The sequence below is a fragment of the Notolepis coatsorum genome (assembly GCF_963971535.1).
Source record: "Notolepis coatsorum genome assembly, contig: SCAFFOLD_1561, whole genome shotgun sequence".
Classification (NCBI taxonomy): Eukaryota; Metazoa; Chordata; class Actinopteri; order Aulopiformes; family Paralepididae; genus Notolepis; species Notolepis coatsorum.
In genome coordinates this window covers 7,471-30,904 of record NW_028172811.1, presented here as the reverse complement: position 1 = coordinate 30,904, position 23,434 = coordinate 7,471, and the positions used below count along the sequence as shown (strand labels likewise).

At 45.0% G+C, this 23,434-nt stretch overlaps 1 protein-coding gene across 1 annotated transcript in view; it reads right to left on the bottom strand.

Annotated features, from left to right (window-relative positions):
- LOC311247971 (nuclear exosome regulator NRDE2-like) overlaps positions 1–21,668 on the bottom strand; it is a gene marked incomplete at its 3' end in the record, with an annotated part of 32,282 nt that extends 10,614 nt beyond the window's left edge. Inside the window, exons 1-4 of the mRNA XM_084338942.1 lie at positions 21,547–21,668; positions 17,655–17,760; positions 13,529–13,723; positions 121–264 (exon numbers count right to left, since the gene is read on the bottom strand). Coding sequence (XP_084195068.1) covers positions 121–264; positions 13,529–13,723; positions 17,655–17,760; positions 21,547–21,616 — 515 coding nt within the window. The remainder of the gene's footprint in view (positions 1–120; positions 265–13,528; positions 13,724–17,654; positions 17,761–21,546) is intronic.
- Positions 21,669–23,434: the final 1,766 nt, after the last annotated feature.

The following is a 23,434-nucleotide window of genomic DNA, read 5'->3' as shown; positions in this document are numbered from 1 at the left end:
AGGGGGAGAGGGAGAGGGAGGGGGAGAGGGAGAGGGAGAGGGAGAGGGAGAGAGAGAGAGAGAGAGAGAGAGAGAGAGAGAGAGAGAGAGAGAGAGAGAGAGAGAGAGAGAGAGAGTTACCTGGCTATGTCTCCCCGGTACAGGGACTTGTAGGTCCAGTTGGCTGCGTCCGGCTTACGGTCCAAACAGAAGGTCTGCTGGCTGGAGGAGGACTGGACGTCATCTAACCAACAGAACGTACTGGGGATGGGGACAGACTGAGAACTGGACACACACACAGACAGACAGACAGACAGACAGACAGACAGACAGACAGACAGACAGACAAGCAGACAGACAGACACACAGACAGACAGACAGACAGACAGACAGACACACAGACAGACAGACAGACAGACAGACACACAGACATGTGAGTGGGTTATTAGAGGATGACATTTTTTCGGGATTCCCACGGGATGGGAGTCAATTCCCCTTTGAATCACGTGATTGGGCAGGAAGGACCGGGAGTAAAGGTCCACAGGAGTGGACGGGAGTTAAAAACAATATGGAGTTATATTTTATTTTATTTCAGACAGGTATTTTTCCAGACAGGATGAAGGTAGCAAAAGCGATCCCACTTTTCAAAGTAGGAGATAAGCACAGCGTCACTAACTATAGACCAGTGTCATTGCTCTCACAGTTCCTGAAAGTGCTTGAAAAACTGTTTTCGCATAAGTTAGATGGTTTTGTGGAAAAGAACAAACTGCCGAGCGAAAGCCAGTATGGCTTTAGGCAAAACAGATCAACAGCGACTGCCTTAATGAATATTATTGAAGAAATAACAACAGCAACAGATAAAAGGAAATTAACAATAGGGGTGTATATTGATTTAAAAAAAAGGCATTTGATACCTTAGATCATAATATTTTAATTTCTAAATTACGTTCATATGGTATGGTGTGAGAGGAATGGTTCTTGAATGGTTGAGTAGTTATCTCCACAATAGGCAACAATATGTGCAGTTGGCAGATGTCAAATCTGAACTCATGAAAATGTAATGTGGGGTACTGCAAGATTCGGTTTTGGGGCCCACACTCTTTCTTTTATATATTAATGATATTTGTGATGTTTCAAAACTATTACAGTTTGTCTTGTTTGCTGATGATACAAATTTGTTTTGCTCTGGAAATAATTTAAAGGAACTAGCTGTATATTGTGTATGAAATGACAAAGCTACAAAAAATTGTTTGATTGTCAATTCAAAAAGAATTATAAAAATATATATATTAAGTCAAATGTGATCTGAATAGTGAGATATTTTCTTTTTTTTTCTTTTATTCTTTATTAATATTATTATTATTATTATTATTATTATTATTATTATTATTATTATTATTATTATTATTATTATTATTATTATTATTATTATTATCATTAAATTTGTTCTTGTTTAAACTGTGGATTGTTTGTTTCTTTGTATATGGTATAAATTATTATTTTGTGTAAATTAGGTTGTACGCCGACCATCAAGTAATACGTGTTTGGTTTAGGAATAAGGGGCAGGTTTTCGCATTAGTTATAAGGAAGATTTATTCTTCTTCCTGCTCCTTTTGTCCATGGTATGGTATTTATGATTTTGTATGAAAAACTTTATGATTGTATTGTTTCCAATAAAAGCTCTGAATCTGAATCTGAAATCAAATGGATATGTGACCTGGCCCAGTGTGTGTGTTTCTGTGTGAAGCCATTATTGATGATCTTCCAGCCTACATCACTTCTCTCCTGGACTGGAGCTCTGGAGCTGAGCACACTCTCTGGCGATTGTCTTTCTTGTCTTAATGCTTAAGGTCCCAGAGTTTGCACTGAATTAGGAACATCTGCTTTTAGCTTCTGTGCCCCAGTTTAAATCTTTAATAGCCAACCATTTCACCTCAGTCTGTAGTACAGTCTTCAGGTCTGTGGGGTACAGTGTATATATATAATACAGTGTGTATATAGTGTATATATATAATACAGTGTGTATATAGAGTATATATAATACAAGTCAAGTCAAGTCAGTTTTATTTATATAGCACATTTATATAGAGTATATATATAATACAGTGTATGTTGTGAAGGGCCAGATTAAACCGAATATATATATTTATTTATATATATATATTTAATTGTATTTGTATATTCCCGTATATTCCCTGATATCCCCTGTATATTCCTTGTACAATATGCATTGAATATCCCTTCTAGTCTACTGAACATCCCATAATAGTCTCCATTCTACTATTGGACAAGACCTTGGTGCCAGGTTGCCATACCCCTCAGACCAAGTTCAATCGTACCGCTTAACATGTATGGACAAGTCCTAGTTGCGCGTAGGAATACGTCTACCGCACCACTAATGGTACTATTTGTTCATAGTGCGTATATATACTGCGCTATTAAAGTAGAACTTTCTTTTAGTCCAGTTCTTTACCCTCCAACAGAGTGACAGACGCAAAAGCCTCCCCGCGAACCACGTGTGGGAGTAAGGCCAATTCGGCCCACCATCGGCATTGAGACATCGTGTATATTAATATTTGAATAGTCATATTTGGCACTATATCGTCGAGTTGGACGTATTCTATTAAGCTAATAATAGTCTATTCATATGTAGTGCCTCGTGCGGTAAGAGTTCTATCGTAATCAGTACCCCCATCGTTTCGGGCATTAGCTGGCTGCTTATCCAGGGTGATTGACCCCACGTGAAGCTGCACCCGAGGAGCTCCAGGCCGACGAGCGAGTGGACCTGTATACTGGATTATTCTACCGACGACGGCTAGCCTTCCCAGGCACGGATTATGCTTTGAGTACTTTGATTATTCTATGGATAAAGGCCAACACTGCGGTGTGTTGGAAATACCCCCCCCGGAGAGGACGACAGGTGAGGAGACGCTCTGCACAGTGAGGTCGCTTCACGTCTCTCCATCGTGGACCGGAGGACGCCGGCCACAGAGAGTCCGACTGCTTTCATCTGTGGATCGAGGACCGCTGGGCACCGAGTCGCACGACTGTGGGCTCTCCCAGGATACCCTCGGCCAGACGGGATCCAGCCAGTGACTCTAACCCCCCCCCCCCCCTCCAGCTGTTCTACAAGCAGTCGGAACCTTCCCCTAGTGTATCCAGTTATATAATCATTCAAGTATCATTGCTATTGTTCCCTAAATATTCCAGGTTGTATATTTACCTCCTGCGCAATCAGAGATTGGACATTCGATATTGATCTATCTACGAATACTCATTTGCCATAAAAGTGCATACTATTTCAAATCATAAATGTAATTAAGTGATCGTTGTACATACCTTTTGCTATGTATTATTATTAAACGCAGACTTTCGACTTGGTACATTTGTGTTGGATCCGTTTCATCAGGTGGGAGTGTTTATCATAATTATTTATACCTAGTACTGGGTGGCCAGTGTCTAAAGTACAAGAGGTAGTGGTAGTAAGTATCATATCTAACAATACAGTCAGGGAATTGTACCCCTCAGTTACAATTGGTCCTTCGAGCCGGAGGGTAATCAGTGTAATATTAATATAGTGTTATTAATATTAAAATGGCCTATGATGAACACTCCACGAAACGATCCTCCTAACCAACAACGCCCGCGGCGCAAACGACAGCTCCCTCAGTACTTAGAGGCTTACGCTGTCAGTCAACAACCTAGTCTTCTACCAACAGTAAACGCGGTAAAACTAGAAAGTAAAATTATGTCTAACCCTAACGCCCAGACTAACCCGACCATAGAGGCCCCTATGGGTTCTAATGTAACTGACCAAGCTCACGGTGGGGACCAGTGGGAACCAGACATGACTTTACACCCCGCCAGTACTGAAGAAGTAGTCCCCGACGAGTCCCGGGAGGAAGACAACACTACCGAGAGAGAACTCGGCACGGAAGAAGACGAGGAGAGCACCGTGGAGATAGAGCTCCAAGACTCCGCAAGGAGTACCCCAAGGGACGGCTCCCCTATACAACCGCCTTCTCCCAGCGAGGCAGAGAGGACCCTACAGCAGGCATTCCTCGTCAGCCTGAAAGCCTCTACTGAACGCGATCGACTCCAGGGGGAACGCGATCGACTGCAGATACAGCAGCGGAGCGAAGAAGAGCACATACGCCTGGAAATAAGACGCATTCAGATGGAAGAGAATGTGGCCCGAGACCGAGCAGACACCCAGCGTGCCGCTGCCGGTGCCCAACGGGACGCAGAGCGCGACAGACAACAAGCGCAACTAATAGAACAGCTGATCAGAAGGACAACACCCTCTCCCTCCACCAGAGGCTCCAGGAACTCGTCTAGACATCCCTCCAGGGCGGCATCCCCTAGCCGAGTAAGCGACCCTGAACTTAACCAACAGACGAGGTCTATACCCCCCGCAGACCCCCTTCCCCAACCGGTCCAAGCGAGACCCAGCAACCGGGAAGGAGCAGCATATCCTGCGGAGAGGCTAAATCAGAGACTACAAGCACTGGATGACCTAACGGAAGACGAAGAGGGGGAGGAGGAGAACCACACCCGACGACAGCACAGTACTCTACCGGACCAGGAGGTCCAGTACAGCCCAGGCTATACTCCCGCGGAGCTGCGCTACAGACCCCCGACGCTATTCACGGGTGAGCACGACGCACGACCCGCACCGAGGAACAGCACCTGGACCAGCGGGCCATGGTACACAGCCGGTACCAGCCCACACCAAGGAGCGGGAGGAGACTCGCCTAGGAGGCCTCTCCCCCAACGCTCGCCGATGTATCCACAATCAGCGTCATACATTGGCACGCCTATGGTACCCGACTTCACCCAGGAGAACCGGGCCCAGTATACGGAGCTCCGCATGTGTCTGGAGACCATGTTGGTGGATGTATTGGACGAACGCCATAAATACGCGATACTACTGAAGCATTTAAAGGTACCCCGCGCACATAACATAGCGCTCGCCTACGCGACTTCCACGACCCCATACACAGCAGCGCTGGTAGCGTTGGACCAGAGGTATGGCCGCATATGGGATTACGTGATCCAGGAGATCCGGCACATCGACCGCTTACCCCCAGCAACAGACAATCGAGCACTGGACGACCTGTCCATCAGAGTGCAGTCCCTGGTAGGGATGCTGGGAGCGCAGAGGGAAAAGGGTAGGCATGAACTTTACGCCAACTCAAATGTAGAGAGGATCTTGGAGAAGCTGCCGCCCGCTCGACAGGAGCGTTTTAGGCGGCAGAGAGACCACCGAGACCCTAATGGCCCCGAACCGAACCTCCTCGATCTAGCCGACTTCCTAGCAAGAGAAGTCAGCAGCCTACGGCTAGATACATTCGGACGGAGCACCCCTGGCTCCAGAGAAGGAACCAGACGACTAAATGATAGAAGAAGATCGGTGACTGTCATGCACCAATCGGAGTCAGTACCGAGCAGTAGGAGCCACAGTACCCCCTCAAGAAAGGAGAAGTGGAAGATAGTGTGCCCCTACTGTGAGAAAGAACACTGGCTAGCACAATGTGACTCATTCCCCAAGATGAATGCGGAGGAAGCGAGTCAATGGATAAAGTCCAACAGACGCTGTTTTCGCTGTGCGCGATCACACATGGCAGCCGAATGCCGCTTAAAGAAAAAGTGCAGTCGGTGCGATGGAGCCCATCTGGACATACTCCACGACAGTAACAGACGGCGGCCTCCACCCGCACCATCCAGCAGCAAAGCGAGCGTCATGTACATCGATCCCGCCAGCAGCAGTGGAGCCTGAGTGCTCTTAAAGGTAGTACGTGTGACATTGAGCTACCAGAATAAAGTCCTGGACACTTACGCCGTCCTCGATGACGGGTCAGAGAAGACCCTTCTGCTCGCGTCCGCTGCGGCCCAGCTAGGGCTGCGGGGAAGCGAAAACCAAATGACAATTCGGACAATAAGAAGAGATTTGAAAACGATAAAGGGCGAGAATGTCTCATTCTCTATCGCAGCAAGCGGCCAGCCCGAGCGACGGTACCAGATTACAGACGCTTTCACCAGCCAAGAAATAGGACTGTCGCGGTACACATACCCCGTAGCCAAGCTGATGGAGAAATATGTACATCTACGCAAGCTACCGATCCCGCTCATAGACGATGCTATGCCGACACTGTTGATAGGCTCCGACCATGCAGACCTCATTGTCCCGATAGACCGGGTTCATACCGGACCCCGAGGCTGTCCTGCAGCAGTCGAGACCCGATTGGGATGGACTCTCCAAGGCCCACTCGCCAAATCTCTCAACCGAATCACAGCCACTAGCTGTCTCCACTCCCGAGTCACAGAGGGAGACACTGCACTCCTGCAACATGTAGAGCGGCTATGGACCTTGGAACAAATGCCCTTTAAGAACGAAAAGAAAGACATTCGCTCTAAAGACGACATCTACGCCATTAACCTCCTCGAGACGGGGACCAAGAGAGTCCCGGTCAACGGCGTGTTGAGATACGCCACGCCACTCCTGCGGCGGGAAGGAATGCCTACCTTCCACGCCAAGAAAGACGCCACAGAACGGTACCTGCTAAACACAGAACGGCGCTTAGCCAAGGACCCCGCCCAAGAAAGTGTATACCGCGCTGAGATTGAGAAGCTCATCACAGCGGGACACGTCACAAAGATTGACATTAAAGAGGCCGACCAGACGACTGAATCGTGGTACGTGCCCCACCACAAGGTTCATCACAACGGCAAAGACCGCATAGTGTTTAACTGCAGCTACCAGATCGGATCCCAAAATCTGAATAAAGAGTTACTGCCCGGTCCCACACTCGGCCCCTCCCTACTCGGCGTACTACTCCGCTTCCGCCAGGAAAAGGTGGCCATCAGCGGGGACATTAAAGGAATGTTCCTGCAGGTGAGATTAGTAGAGGAGGACAAGCCCCTGTTGCGGTTCCTATGGAGAGAGAAGCCAGGAGATGAGCACCCAGCCATCTACCAATGGGAAGTCCTCCCCTTCGGAACTACATGCAGCCCATGCTGTGCTACATTTGCACTACAGAGACATGTCGCAGAGGACCCAGCAGCGGACGAAGAGGTCCGACACAGTGTGAAGAACAGCTTCTACGTAGATAACTGTCTACAAAGCCTTTCGACCCAGGAAGAAGCCGAGGCTCTCCTACTTAAACTCCGCGCCTCTTTGATCAAAGGCGGCTTTGATCTCAGGCAGTGGGCCAGCAGCGATCCGCACGTACTGCGCAGCCTCTCCTCCGAGGACAAGGCAGCCAGCAGCGAGACCTGGATGGCTACAATCCCGGGAGAAGCCCAAGAGATGACCCTGGGACTAGTGTGGCGCTTCAAAACAGATTCGCTTCACTACAGACACAAACCCCTGACTACGGAGCAGGGAAGGTCGGCGGCAATACCGACCACCAGACGGAGTGTGTACAGAACACTCGCCCGACAATATGACCCGTTAGGATGTATACTACCGTACACCACCAGGGCAAAGATGATTGTACGAGCATTGTGGGACAAGGACCAGGGCTGGGACGACCCCATTCCCCGCACACCTTGCATCCACCTGGAGAGAGTGGGAGATGGAACTCCACTCACTCCCAGGCGTTAATATGCGCCGAAGCTACTTCCCACCCACGGTGAGGCCAGAGACATGTAGAATGGATTTACACGTCTTCAGTGACGCCTCCGAGGTCGCATACGGATCAGTAGCCTACTTGCGGGCCCAAGAAGAGGGGGGAGAGATCTACACAGCATTCATCCTCGCCCGCTCGAGAATAGCCCCACGCAAGCAATAATCTATCCCACGTCTAGAGCTCTGCGCAGCCCTAGCAGGAGCGCATCTAGCCACGCTCATCCAACGTGAGCTCACCATTCCGGTGCATAGAACAATCCTGTGGTCAGATTCCACGACAGTACTCGCCTGGATCAAGTCGGACTCATGCAAGTACAAAGTCTTCGTGGGAGTCAGAGTCACTGAGATTCAAGAGTTAACCGAAGAGTTAACCGGAGAAACAAACTGGCGCTATGTTGATACAAAACACAACCCAGCTGACGTCATCACCCGGGGAATGTCCCTAGATGACCTAACCCGTCGCAACATCTACAGTGACGGACCAGCATTCCTCAAGCTCCCGGAAGGAGATTGGCCCACGCCCACCCCGAGGGAAGCAAGTGAAGAGGAGGCTGAGAATAAGAAACCTATGTTCTGTGGATTGAGCACTGTAGCCTCCGCAGACCCCAACATAGACGATTGCATTACCATAGAGAGTGCGCAGCAACGGACATTCCTGCGGCACCACCCAGAGATTAAGTCCCCCGCTGATATGTCAGCAGCTGACTACGAGGAAGCAGAACTGCTTCTACTGCAACGAGCCCAGAGAGACTCGTTCCCCGATGAATTAGACTGTCTACAGGGAGGAAAGCCCGTCCCATCAGACAGCAGATTGATTCATCTGGCCCCCGAGAGCGACGCTCATACCCTCATCAGAGTGGGTGGTCGCCTGCGAAGGGCCCCCAATTTACCGGATGACATTAAGTACCCGATCGTATTGAACAGCCGACACAAGGTCACAGAGCTGATTATAAAGAAATACGACGAGGATGTACACCACGCAGGAGCAGAGAGAGTCTTCGCGGAGATCAGACGTCGTTACTGGATACTTCAAGGAAGAGAGGCGGTACGACGCTTCCAGCGAACCTGTCTAGACTGCCGAAAGTGGCGCGCGCAGCCCAGCATACCACGGATGGCTGACCTACCTCCATGTCGCCTCCGACTCGGTGACAAGCCATTCCACTCAACGGGTATGGACTGCTTTGGCCCGCTGCACATAAAGAAAGGAAGAGGCACCGAGAAGCGGTGGGGTATTGTATTCAAATGCATGACCACCAGAGCGATACATATCGAGCTTCTTCCGACCATGAGCACAGACTCATTCCTTATGGCCTTCCGTAGATTCACATCACGGAAAGGAAAACCGTCTACACTACTGTCCGATCATGGGACAAACTTCAAAGGCGGCGAAAGAGAGCTGAGAGAGAGCTTCCAAGCTATGGGCCCAGAACTTAAGACCCACCTCGCTCCAGCCCAGATTGACTTCCAATTCAACCCCCCAAACGCACCCCACTTCGGTGGTACTTGGGAACGGGAAGTGCGTTCTATAAAGACAGCCCTGTACGCAGTACTTGGGGCCCAGACTGTGGCGGAAGAAGTCCTAATGACAGTCCTCACGGAGATTGAGGGAGTATTGAACTCAAAGCCCCTCGGCTACGTCTCCAGCGATGTAGCAGATATCGACCCAGTCACCCCCAACACACTCCTGATGGGGCGGCTAGATCCCGCGTTACCCCAGACAATGTACCGGCCTGAAGAAGCGAACGGCCGACGAATGTGGAGGTACAGCCAAGTATTAGCCGACAAGTTTTGGAGCAGTTTTCTACTGCACTACCTACCGTCTCTACAGACCCGCCAGAAGTGGGTAAAGGAGAGAGACAATTTGACGGAAGGAACAGTCGTCATGATTATTGACCAGTCACTACCCAGAGCTATGTGGCCGGCTGGCCGCGTAAGCAAAGTGATCACCGGTGCCGACGGCAAGGTCCGAGCAGCTGAAGTGCTCGTCCAAGGGCGGACTTACACACGACCCGTGGCGAGGCTCATAGAACTGCCCCGACTCCCAGACACAATCGATGATGACCATGACCCTATGACTTTGTGAAGTTGACTGACCCCTACAGCGAACCCTTGAGTGGTAGACAACGCGGTTAATCTGTCTCTGCTTAACTGATTAGGTTGGGACCAATCAGGGGGCGGCTGTTGTGAAGGGCCAGATTAAACCGAATATATATATTTATTTATATATATATATTTAATTGTATTTGTATATTCCCGTATATTCCCTGATATCCCCTGTATATTCCTTGTACAATATGCATTGAATATCCCTTCTAGTCTACTGAACATCCCATAATAGTCTCCATTCTACTATTGGACGAGACCTTGGTGCCAGGTTGCCATACCCCTCAGACCAAGTTCAATCGTACCGCTTAACATGTATGGACAAGTCCTAGTTCCGCGTAGGAATACGTCTACCGCACCACTAATGGTACTATTTGTTCATAGTGCGTATATATACTGCGCTATTAAAGTAGAACTTTCTTTTAGTCCAGTTCTTTACCCTCCAACAGAGTGACAGACGCAAAAGCCTCCCCGCGAACCACGTGTGGGAGTAAGGCCAATTCGGCCCACCATCGGCATTGAGACATCGTGTATATTAATATTTGAATAGTCATATTTGGCACTATATCGTCGAGTTGGACGTATTCTATTAAGCTAATAATAGTCTATTCATATGTAGTGCCTTGTGCGGTAAGAGTTCTATCGTAATCAGTACCCCCATCGTTTCGGGCATTAGCTGGCTGCTTATCCAGGGTGATTGACCCCACGTGAAGCTGCACCCGAGGAGCCCCAGGCCGACGAGCGAGTGGACCTGTATACTGGATTATTCTACCGACGACGGCTAGCCTTCCCAGGCACGGATTATGCTTTGAGTACTTTGATTATTCTATGGATAAAGGCCAACACTGCGGTGTGTTGGAAATACCCCCCCCGGAGAGGACGACAGGTGAGAAGACGCTCTACACGACGAGGTCGCCTCACGTCTCTCCATCGTGGACCGGAGGACGCCGGCCACAGAGAGTCCAACTGCTTTCATCTGTGGATCGAGGATCGCTGGGCACCGAGTCGCACGACTGTGGGCTCTCCCAGGATACCCTCGGCCAGACGGGATCCAGCCAGTGACTCTAACCCCCCCCCCCCTCCAGCTGTTCTACAAGCAGTCGGAACCTTCCCCTAGTGTATCCAGTTATATAATCATTCAAGTATCATCGCTATTGTTCCCTAAATATTCCAGGTTGTATATTTACCTCCTGCGCAATCAGAGATTGGACATTCGATATTGATCTATCTACGAATACTCATTTGCCATAAAAGTGCATACTATTTCAAATCATAAATGTAATTAAGTGATCGTTGTACATACCTTTTGCTATGTATTATTATTAAACGCAGACTTTCGACTTGGTACATTTGTGTTGGATCCGTTTCATCAGGTGGGAGTGTTCAACATATTCATACCTAGTACTGGGTGGCCAGTGTCTAAAGTACAAGAGGTAGTGGTAGTAAGTATCATATCTAACAATACAGTCAGGGAATTGTACCCCTCAGTTACAGTGTAGATATAGAGTATATATATAATACAGTGTATATAGAGTATATATATATAATACAGTGTATATATAGTGTATATATATAATACAGTGTGTATATAGAGTATATATATATAATACAGTGTGTATATAGAGTATATATATAATACAGTGTATATATAGAGTATATATATAATACAGTGTATATATAGAGTATATATATAATACAGTGTATATATAGAGTATATATAAAAAAAACAAGAGTACCAAAAAAGAGAAAAAAAAAGGTAAATATAGGCAGCAATACAAATTTAAATAGATCAGAGTACTTAAAAAATATTTAAAAGTAAAGGACACAGTAACAAAACGATACAACAACAACACAGTAAGACAATAAGATCATAAAATCAACAAGCTACATGGTGTCGAAAGCCAGAGAGAAAAGGTCGGTCTTAAGGAAGGCCTTTGAAACGGGGCAGTGATGAGGCCTGATCTGCAGTGGCAGCTCGTTCCACATTTTGGGGGCGACAGCGGAGAAGGCACGGCCCCCCCTGAGCTCACGCCTAGTTGTAGGCACCACTAGGAGCAGCTGGTCAGCTGACCTGAGAGAGCGGGAAGGTGTATAGACCTGCAACAGCTCAGAGAGGTAGGGTGGAGCAAGGTCCTGAAGAGCTTTAAAAGCAAATAAAAGAATTTAAAAATGAATCCTAAAGTGCACGGGGAGCCAGTGGAGTGAGGATAGAATCGGTGAGATGTGGTCGTATTTACGAGTGCCAGTTAAAAGACGAGCAGCGGCGTTCTGCACCATCTGAAGGCGAGCCACTGAGGATCCACTCACCCCTATATAAAGTGATCCACTCACCCCTATATAAAGTGATCCACTCACCCCTATATAAAGTGATCCACTCACCCCTATATAAAGTGATCCACTCACCCCTATATAAAGTGATCCACTCACCCCTATATAAAGTGATCCACTCACCCCTATATAAAGTGATCCACTCACCCCTATATAAAGTGATCCACTCACCCCTATATAAAGTGATCCACTCACCCCTATATAAAGTGATCCACTCACCCCTATATAAAGTGATCCACTCACCCCTATATAAAGTGATCCACTCACCCCTATATAAAGTGATCCACTCACCCCTATATAAAGTGATCCACTCACCCCTATATAAAGTGATCCACTCACCCCTATATAAAGTGATCCACTCACCCCTATATAAAGTGCATTGCAGTAATCCAGCCTAGTAGTCACAAATGCATGGATTACTGCTTCAAAATGCTGCGCCTGTAGGATGGGCTTAATTTTGGCCAGCTGCCTCAACTGGAAGAAGCTCGATTTAACCACGGCCTTGATCTGGCTATCAAATTTAAGGTCTGGGTTGATTTTTACACCTAAGTTCTTTACTATTGGTTTGACATGTTGTGCCAGCGAGCCCAGATCTAGCAGTGAGGTCACAGAGGGGGGCACCAAAAACCATGACCTCCGTCTTTTTGTCATTAAAATTGAAAAAATTCAATGCCATCCAGGATTTAATGACATCGAGGCATTTGGTCAGCGGCTCTATGGAAAAGGAGCCAGACTTTTTTAGTGGCATATAGATCTGGCGGTCATCAGCGTAGCAGTGAAAAGGAATGCCGTGCTTTCTGAGGATGGAACCAAGGGGCAATAAATAAATAGAGAACAGGACGGCGCCAAGTATCGAGCCCTGGGGTACACCATACAATAGGGGGGCAGTAGAGGACACAGAGTCCTCGAGCTTGACACAAAAAGATCGATCGATAATACAGTGTAGATATAGAGTAGATATATAATACAGTGTAGATATAGAGTATATATATAATACAGTGTAGATATAGAGTATATATATATAATACAGTGTATATAGAGTAGATATATAATACAGTGTAGATATAGAGTATATATATAATACAGTGTATATAGAGTAGATATATAATACAGTGTAGATATAGAGTAAATATATAATACAGTGTAGATATAGAGTAAATATATAATACAGTGTAGATATAGAGTAAATATATAATACAGTGTAGATATAGAGTAAATATATAATACAGTGTAGATATAGAGTAAATATATAATACAGTGTAGATATAGAGTAAATATATAATACAGTGTAGATATAGAGTAAATATATAATACAGTGTAGATATAGAGTATATATATAATACAGTGTAGATATAGAGTATATATATAATACAGTGTATATAGAGTAGATATATAATACAGTGTATATATAGAGTATATATATATATAATACAGTGTATATATACTGTATATATATAATACAGTGTATATAGAATATATATGTAATACCTGTGTGTCTTCAGGTCGGTGGGGAAGACAGTATCTGAGTCAGAGTCTGAAGAACTTCCACACTTCTTCTTGTGCTTCTTCTTCTTCTTCTTCTTCTTCTCCTTCTTTTCTTTCTTTCTCTTCTTCTTCTTGGGTGCAGTGTCGTCCTCTCCCCCTCTGTCCTCTCCCTGTACTGTACTGTACCCATTCTGCAATCTGTTAATAAAGTTTTCAATCAATCAAACCCTCCCCGTCCTCCTCAGAGCTCAGCTCTCTACAAAGACCATTTTAAACAGCTAGCTTAGTTTTCATACATCATTTAGCCTAAATGCAATACTACTGTCAGCCACATGATGGAGACAGAGGTTAGCTCTACAGCTCAGATGCAGTGCCTGGGTTAGGGTTTATTAACACTTTAAGTGCCAGCCACGAGAAATCTCGTTAGTTCATGCCATGCGTTGAGTGCCAAGGACGAGAAACTTGTTATTTAATCATTATTTCTTTTATTAGCGATTTCCATTAATTTTTCATCAATCTAGCCTCACGTTACCATTGGGACTGTCTCTGTCCAATTATCTAGCGGTCTCAGTCAATGAGTCAACTAAATGTCCCCATTGGAAGGGTGCAGGCGAACGACATGATACGATAATATGAACCAGAAGAAACAATTCGGACTTTGCAAGAATGTTCATTTATTGGGACTCCATGTCAATTAAGCGAGCAGTTAGCTGGTAGCTAGTAGTTAGTAGCAGCTTAGGTGTAGCAACAGTCAGTAGATAGTAGTACTTGTTAGCAGTTAGCCAGCAGCGTACATTCAGAAGTTAGTGGATAAAGTCAATATAGAGGTCGATAGAGCATTTGGTAATGTCCAGCAGTCGATACAGATTATCTACCTATACAAAAGGAAGGGAAATAAACGGAATTAATTAGCAACTAGATATATATATAATAATTGCGAATAATAATAATAATAATTGCGAATATATAAACGGTGCATACAATGCAACGTACCGTTGGCCAGTCAGTTCGCCCACAGGGCTTTTCACCTTCAAGAGTGTCATTTAAATAGCGCGACGCGCCGGCGCAGAGGCAGCTTACCTGTCCAGAGTCACAACGCACGTTCCAAAGTGTGTCCACTAGGCGGCGCCAGACAATAACTAACGCTTGCAACAAATGTCACTTATGATAATAATAATAATAATAATGAACACATTATTAGCTCGAACAGGGAAAATACCGCCCCCTATCGTCTCCCGGATGGTAATGCACGCATTGGATTGGACTCAATGAAAATGGATGAGAAAAGAAAAATCCAGAATCCACATTTTACTTCTCAGGCAAGTAACCCGAGCCGATCGGACTCATTGTAGACCAGGGGTCAGGAACCTGTTTGACTGGGAGAGCCATAAAAGCCAAATATTTCTAAATATATTTCATTGAGAGCCATATAGTATTTTTAACGTATAATAAATTAAATATGTCTTACTTTTAATGCAACTTCTGGTGCTGCATGGTTTTGCTGATGGCCTTGTAGTCTGGTTCATACGTGGTGAGGTTGAGCTTCATGCAGGCGTTGAGGCTTCCATCAGTCAAACGTGAGCGTAGGTTGGTCTTAATGTTCCTCATATGCGAGAATGACTGCCCACATGCATATGTAGAGCCAAACATGGTCAATGCGGCGATACTCACACGCTGCATTGTGTGGTATGTCACAGGAAGCTCGTTCCAAGTTTTAAGAATCAGCTGGTCTTCAGGTTGAAGATTTTTTATTTCTGTCCACTTGTGTTCCCTCGCCAGCTCTGCTCGCTGTCGCGCAAGACTTTCCAACTCTCCATCAAGTGACTTGAACTTACTCACCCACATGTCTGATGACTTCAGGTCAGCAACTTCCAGCTCAAAGTCTCCGATAGAGACCCCGGGGATGCATGTCAGGTCGATGAGTGATGAACTTGAAAAGACCAGTGCGCGCACAAAATTCTCCAAAACGTGCTTTGAATGACTACAGGAGATTGGACGTAAAGCCAGCTAGCTGCTGGAGATCCAGATGTTGAGTGGAGTCACTTGCTAAGCATGCATCTCTAAATTGTTGCAGTCTTTCAAAGTGCAGAAGACGACCTGTTTCAATGTCCCTGAGAAAGACTTCCAGCTTGCTTTCAAATGCAAACACTGCTTGTGGGATGAGATTGTATGTCCAATACCTTGCATTTTCACCGTGAGCTGGTTCAGATGGCCAGTTATGTCCACGAGATAGTGAACCTGCAGGAGCCAGTCAGTGTCGTCTAGCTCAGGACGCTTGACGCCTTTCATTTCAAGTCCGGATTTCACTCAGGCAAGCTGCAAAATGGCTGAGCACTTTCCACCTTGACAACCAACGCACGTTGCTGTGTAAAAGCAGACCAGGATAATGATTCCCAACTTCTTCTAACAGAGCTTTAAACTGGCGATCATTTAAAGCTCGGGCAACAATAAAGTTGACCACTGGAATGACCAGCGACATCACCTCACCAAGCTCCTGGCCACACGTCTGACCAGCGACATCACCTCACCGAGCTCCTGGCCACACGTCTGAGCGCACAGCGCCTCCTGGTGCCGGATGATGCAATGAACACTTAGGACGGCTCTCTTTTCACGTTCACGGAGAAGCGCTACAAATCCTTTGTTCTTCCCCAACATACAGGGTGCACCATCAGTACAGACAGAAATAAGTTTATCCATCAGTAGTTTTTTTTTCTTTAGCAAACTCCATGAAAGACGTGAATAAATCCTCTCCTCTTGTCGTCCCTTTCATTGGCAAAACAGCCAAGCTTTCCTCACGCAGTGTGTCACCTGCAGCGTACCTGGCAATTATACTGCACTGAGATAGATGGATAACGTCTGTTGACTCATCTAACGCCAGAGAAAAGTATGTCCCGCCGTTTATGTCCTTAAATTTGTGTTTCCTCGACTTGATTTGCCATCGTGATGCTACGACCGTGCACAGTTCTTGCTGATAGGGGCGTGTCTTTTATTCGTTTTATTATCTTGTCTTTATTTGGGAAGTCATCAAACAGTTCATTGGCCACATCAAGCATGAATGTTTTGGCATACTCGCCCTCTGTGAATGGCTTTCCATTCCTTAATATTGCCAAAGCAGCCGCAAAGCTAGCGGAATTCCCGTCACCTTGCTTGGTCCACACGCGTAGTTGCTGCTGACTCGTCTGCACTCTCCGCTGTAGCTCCTCGCATGCCCTTCTCCTCGTCTTTTTTTTCTTTTCGCCATCTTTTCCGTTACAAGGGTTGAAGCGGATAAACGAGTTGGCTATCTGATCAAATTGATTTCTTCACCTTTACAATGACCCGGACATGCTCGCGAGCCATTGGTTCCCGACCCGACCCGTGAAATGTATCTTCAAAACTAATTTCTGTTTACTTTAAAATGACACAGTATTATTAAGAAATATCACAACTATTTTAAAATTAAATGTAAAAAAATAATAATAATAATAATAATTCAAAATTGTCTGGGAGCCATATGCCGTCACCGGAAGAGCCATATATGGCTCGCGAGCCATAGGTTCCCGACCGCTGTTGTAGACCCTCAGAGCAGCGTGGATTATCTGTTTCGAGTACCAAGCATTGGATCAATAAACACGATCGATATTTGGAATTGGAATAATCTTTTTGGAGAACATCTGATAAGGAATCTATTTGACCAGTCTTGGGGTAATCAGAGAGTTTTTTCACATATATCTCAACATAGGGCTGGGCGATATGGCCAAAAATGATATCGCGATAACGATATCGATAACAATATCATATCACTCGATATTCGATATTATCGATATTGTTATAAGTATAAAAAAATGTTTATTTTGAAAAACAAGCGTTTTTCAAAATGGTATCAAACGGAAATGTACTGATGAAAAAACTATCCGTTTCGTACATGTTGACTGCAAGCAAGTCATTGATAAGCGACGGGCGTATTAGACACATAGCCATAATATAGAATATAGAAATAGCTCTGCGAAAATCATGAAATATCGGAAAATCAGTCTCAAATGGCTGGCATTCAAGCGATAAATCGTGCGCCCCCTGCTGGCACTCAAAGTGTTAAGAGGCAGGGTTAGAACAAGCTGCACCTGAATATGAATTGATTTGTGTTACTTACCTTGGTTCCTCCTGGCCCCGCCCATCACTGGCCTTCTCCAAAGCCCGTTGGTGGAGAGAGAGGGCATCATCGGCCCTAAAGCTCTTATTGGTCAGCCAGTCTAACTCTGACAGAAGAGAGTTAAGAGTAGAGAGAGAGAGAGAGAGAGAGAGAGAGAGGTGGGGGAGAGACACATCAGCAATTATAACACCAGAAACTAGGGATGGGATCGAATATTCGAAAATTCGAAGAGGTTATGATAAGTTATGAAAGTTGAAGGTTATGAAAGTTATGATATTCCAAAAAAGGCCCAGCCTACAACAACACAAACACAAATTCCTCCTAGATACAATTTCCCTAGAACACACAAAAAACTACGCCTATCTCGGCCTAAACATCAGCGCCACAGGGAACTTCAACCAAGCTGTGAACGACCTGAGAGACAAAGCAAGAAGGGCTTTTTATGCCATAAAAAGGAAAATCAAGTTAGACATTCCAATAAAAATCGGGCAAAAAATATTAGACTCCGTCATAGAACCCATTTCCCTATATGGTTGCGAAGTCTGGGGCCCTCTTACAAACCAAAACTTCACCAAATGGGACAAACACCCAATTGAGACTCTGCATGCAGAATTGAGCAAATCCATTCTCCGCACCCAACGGAAAACACCAAATAATGCATGCAGAGCAGAACTAGGAAGATACCCACTAATTAGGGGTGTAACGATGCATCGATTAATCGAAATGCAGCAATTCTAAATGTGACAATTCAACTGCATCGATTTGAAAATGATAGAATCAATTATAATCGAAATTAATCTAAATAAAAAATGTTTAAAAAATGTAAATGTTTTTTTTGTGTGTATTGTTTTTATTTACCTATAGTCCATTCATGCTGAGTGAATCAATTCCCCCAACCACATTTGTGTATTCAAAATTGTTTTGGGGAATTAACCGATAGAAAATCTATCAAAAGATTATCAAATCCAATCCAATCGTGGTCAAATGAAGGGATTTCATGATGCATTGCCTGAATAATCATAATCGAAATTAATCGTTGTGAGGTCACATCGTTACACCCCTACCACTAATCATCAAAATCCAAAAAAAGAGCATTCAAATTCTACAATCACCTAAAAGAAAGTGACCCAGACACACTCCACAACAAAGCCCTCACATATGAGGGACCCTTGAGAGATGCCCACTCAGCCAGATGGTTCTGGGACTCTGCTCACAAACACAAGCAGAGCCACCAGACAGAAACCACACTGGACTAAACCAAATTATAAGAAAACAAAAAGAAAACTATCTGACAGACACATTGGAAAGAAATCAACCCAAAACCAGAGCAAATTGAAATGCTATTTGGCCCTAAACAGGGAGTACACAGTGGCAGAATACCTGAGCACTGTGACTGATCCAAAACTAAGAAGATCCTTGACTAGGTACAGACTCAGCGAGCACAGCCTAGCCATCGAGAAAGGCCGCCATAGGCAGACCTGGCTCCCAAGCGAAGACAGACTATGCACCCACTGCACACAAGATGAGGTGGAAACCGAGCTCCACTTCTTAACAACCTGCCCACTATACCAAGACATCAGAGACATATACTTCAACCTGCCCACTATACCAAGACATCAGAGACATATACTTCAACCTGCCCACTATACCAAGACATCAGAGACATATACTTCAACCTGCCCACTATACCAAGACATCAGAGACATATACTTCAACCTGCCCACTATACCAAGACATCAGAGACATATACTTCAACCTGCCCACTATACCAAGACATCAGAGACATATACTTCAACCTGCCCACTATACCAAGACATCAGAGACATATACTTCAACCTGCCCACTATACCAAGACATCAGAGACATATACTTCAACCTGCCCACTATACCAAGACATCAGAGACATATACTTCAACCTGCCCACTATACCAAGACATCAGAGACATATACTTCAACCTGCCCACTATACCAAGACATCAGAGACATATACTTCAACCTGCCCACTATACCAAGACATCAGAGACATATACTTCAACCTGCCCACTATACCAAGACATCAGAGACATATACTTCAACCTGCCCACTATACCAAGACATCAGAGACATATACTTCAACCTGCCCACTATACCAAGACATCAGAGACATATACTTCAACCTGCCCACTATACCAAGACATCAGAGACATATACTTCAACCTGCCCACTATACCAAGACATCAGAGACATATACTTCAACCTGCCCACTATACCAAGACATCAGAGACTTATACTTCAACCTGCCCACTATACCAAGACATCAGAGACATATACTTCAACCTGCCCACTATACCAAGACATCAGAGACATATACTTCAACCTGCCCACTATACCAAGACATCAGAGACTTATACTTCAACCTGCCCACTATACCAAGACATCAGAGACATATACTTCAACCTGCCCACTATACCAAGACATCAAAGACATATACTTCAACCTGCCCACTATACCAAGACATCAGAGACATATACTTCAACCTGCCCACTATACCAAGACATCAGAGACATATACTTCAACCTGCCCACTATACCAAGACATCAGAGACATATACTTCAACCTGCCCACTATACCAAGACATCAGAGACATATACTTCAACCTGCCCACTATACCAAGACATCAGAGACATATACTTCAACCTGCCCACTATACCAAGACATCAGAGACATATACTTCAACCTGCCCACTATACCAAGACATCAGAGACATATACTTCAACCTGCCCACTATACCAAGACAACAGAGACATATACTTCAACCTGCCCACTATACCAAGACATCAGAGACATATACTTCAACCTGCCCACTATACCAAGACATCAGAGACATATACTTCAACCTGCCCACTATACCAAGACATCAGAGACATATACTTCAACCTGCCCACTATACCAAGACATCAGAGACATATACTTCAACCTGCCCACTATACCAAGACATCAGAGACATATACTTCAACCTGCCCACTATACCAAGACATCAGAGACATATACTTCAACCTGCCCCCTATACCAAGACATCAGAGACATATACTTCAACCTGCCCACTATACCAAGACATCAGAGACATATACTTCAACCTGCCCACTATACCAAGACATCAGAGACATGTACTTCAACCTGCCCACTATACCAAGACATCAGAGACATATACTTCAACCTGCCCACTATACCAAGACATCAGAGACATATACTTCAACCTGCCCACTATACCAAGACATCAGAGACATGTACTTCAACCTGCCCACTATACCAAGACATCAGAGCAGTCTGTCTCTACCTGCTACACAGAGACACAGAGACAATGACAGCAGAGTATATCTCTACCTGCTACACTTTGAGGAACAGTGAGTGACCCCCCCCCCCCCCTTTAGATGGAGTTCCGGGGACAAATCGTATCATGTCATGAGGATAATAATGTGGTCCAATGTAGATGAGAGTAGACCCTGAAGAAACGCAATTGCATTATTACTCAGTAATACGGATTTATATATTCCAGTTTAATCACTTGTACATTGTATATTATAGTACTATTGCAATTTACTGTTACATTTTTGCGCTCTGGTTAGATTCCAACCCTGAGACGAAAGTCTTTCTCTGGTCTGTACTGTACAAACAAGCAAAATAGTACATTGGGGGGGGGGGGACACTGTACAAACAGGCAAAACGGTACATTGGAATATTGACAAAACCATACTAGGTAAATTACTGTAGGGGGTTGGGTTAGGACATTTACAGGAGCCAGTTTCGAATTGCAGTCTCCCGTAGACTGAGACTGAGAAAGACTTTCGTCTTGTTTACATCAGGGTCCCCCATTTTCAATTCATCATAACTATGTATTATATTATTAACAGACCTTTGGAGGAATCTTCCACATGATCATCACAACTAGAAGGCTCTCCTGAAAAGGCTGGAAACAGAGACATGTCGGGTCTCTTGGCATGAAGTCTTCCCTCCTGCGTTATTATTATTATACAGTCAACAGTCGCATGCATATGACGTCATTCAGCATGTTATTGTTACGCGTGATTGCGAAACCTAGCCACATTTCTCGGAGACGCTCTCTGATTGGCCACTGTTGCCCAATCCGTGACGAGTGTGTCTTTGCCCATTTCCACGTCAAATAGCCTGCAAACAACCTGGCGTTCTATCGCCATGCTCTAAGACAAACTCTAACCTTAACCAACTTCGAAGAGTGCCTAAGCTTAACCACTGTAGAAACAGGCGTCGGCCAATCAGAGAGCGTCTCCGAGAAATGCGGCTAGGTTTCGTAATCACGCTTGCCTCCTACGCTCCTCGCGTCTCTACAATTCGTAGCCGCATTTCTGCAGACCCCTCTCTGATTGGTTGAACTCCATTTTTGCAGACCCCTCCCATTTCTGCAGACCCCTCTCTGATTGGTTGAGCGAAGCCCCTCTCTGATTGCCCCCCCGCATGAGCCGAGACAAGCTCCTCTAGCCAGGAGTCGAAACTCCGTTAACTCCAGAGAGAGAGGCTGAACGCAATTTATACGCATGGAAGTATTGATTACGCCATAACGAATCATTAAAAAAATATACCGTTAACTGGAATATGTTGTGTGTGCCTTTACACATGTTGGATAGGATTATGTAATTGGTTTGTATATGTAACGGTTGTCATCTGGTCAGAGATTGAAGAGACGGAACTGCTTTCGACTGTTTATTGCCTATAAAAAGACATGAAATAGAAACAGCTGTAGTGTTTTCCTGGTCACTGTATATCTGGTAGACCTCAACCAGACCGGTACAACACTGCTCTTTTATAATGTCTCAATGACACAGTATTTATAAAAGTACATGTATTTTACATTTCTCATAACAATTAAAATAACAAACCCACTACCCAACACACAGTATAATACCATTAAGTCTATTAACCAAATTGGTAAACTTGCACGACCTGCTGGACATAGCAGGAAGTGCATCAGTGGATTTTCAGCAATATAATGACGTCAAATATAACATGTTTGCATTACGTATGAAGCCACATACCTATAAAAAGACATGAAATAGAAACAGCTGTAGTGTTTTCCTGGTCACTGTATATCTGGTAGACCTGCATGTGTAACATAAAACGGTACATTAGACTTCCTTCTCAAGATTATTGTACAAAGAAAGTATTCGCGCCATAACACGTTCTTCCAGTTCCAACATTTGCAAACGCAACACACATACAGAACCAATACCAGCAGTCAAACCAACACAGCTATCATTACGTTATGTAATACAGTGAGCATTATGCACTAGGTTACTGCAGTTTAATGTTTAGACAAATTCTAACCAGAGAAATTAGTGAAATAGCATAGCTACACTTCAATGGGGAACCTACCTCAACCAGACCGGTACAACACTGCTGGGTAGATACGGTGTCCCCACAGGGACATGCAGCGCGATATACAATGACCTCAACACGTCACCAGGTGGCTCCCAAAACAATATGGTATGATGTTTCTCAATTTAGATAAAATTCACATGCAAACAAATATCATTTCTAACTCCGTTACACCCACCCCCACTGAATTTTGGCGACATTGAGCACCAACCACGTACTACCTACTAAAGGCACAGTACAACACAACCACACACACACTGGGTCTTCAAAATAACAAAACCAACTCAAAGTATCCCATAAGGATGAAGTGGTATGAGAACAACGCTCTCAATCCAGCTACTGGCGGTAGGGTGCCTTGTACACCCCACAAGACCCTCATACACTGTGTAGTA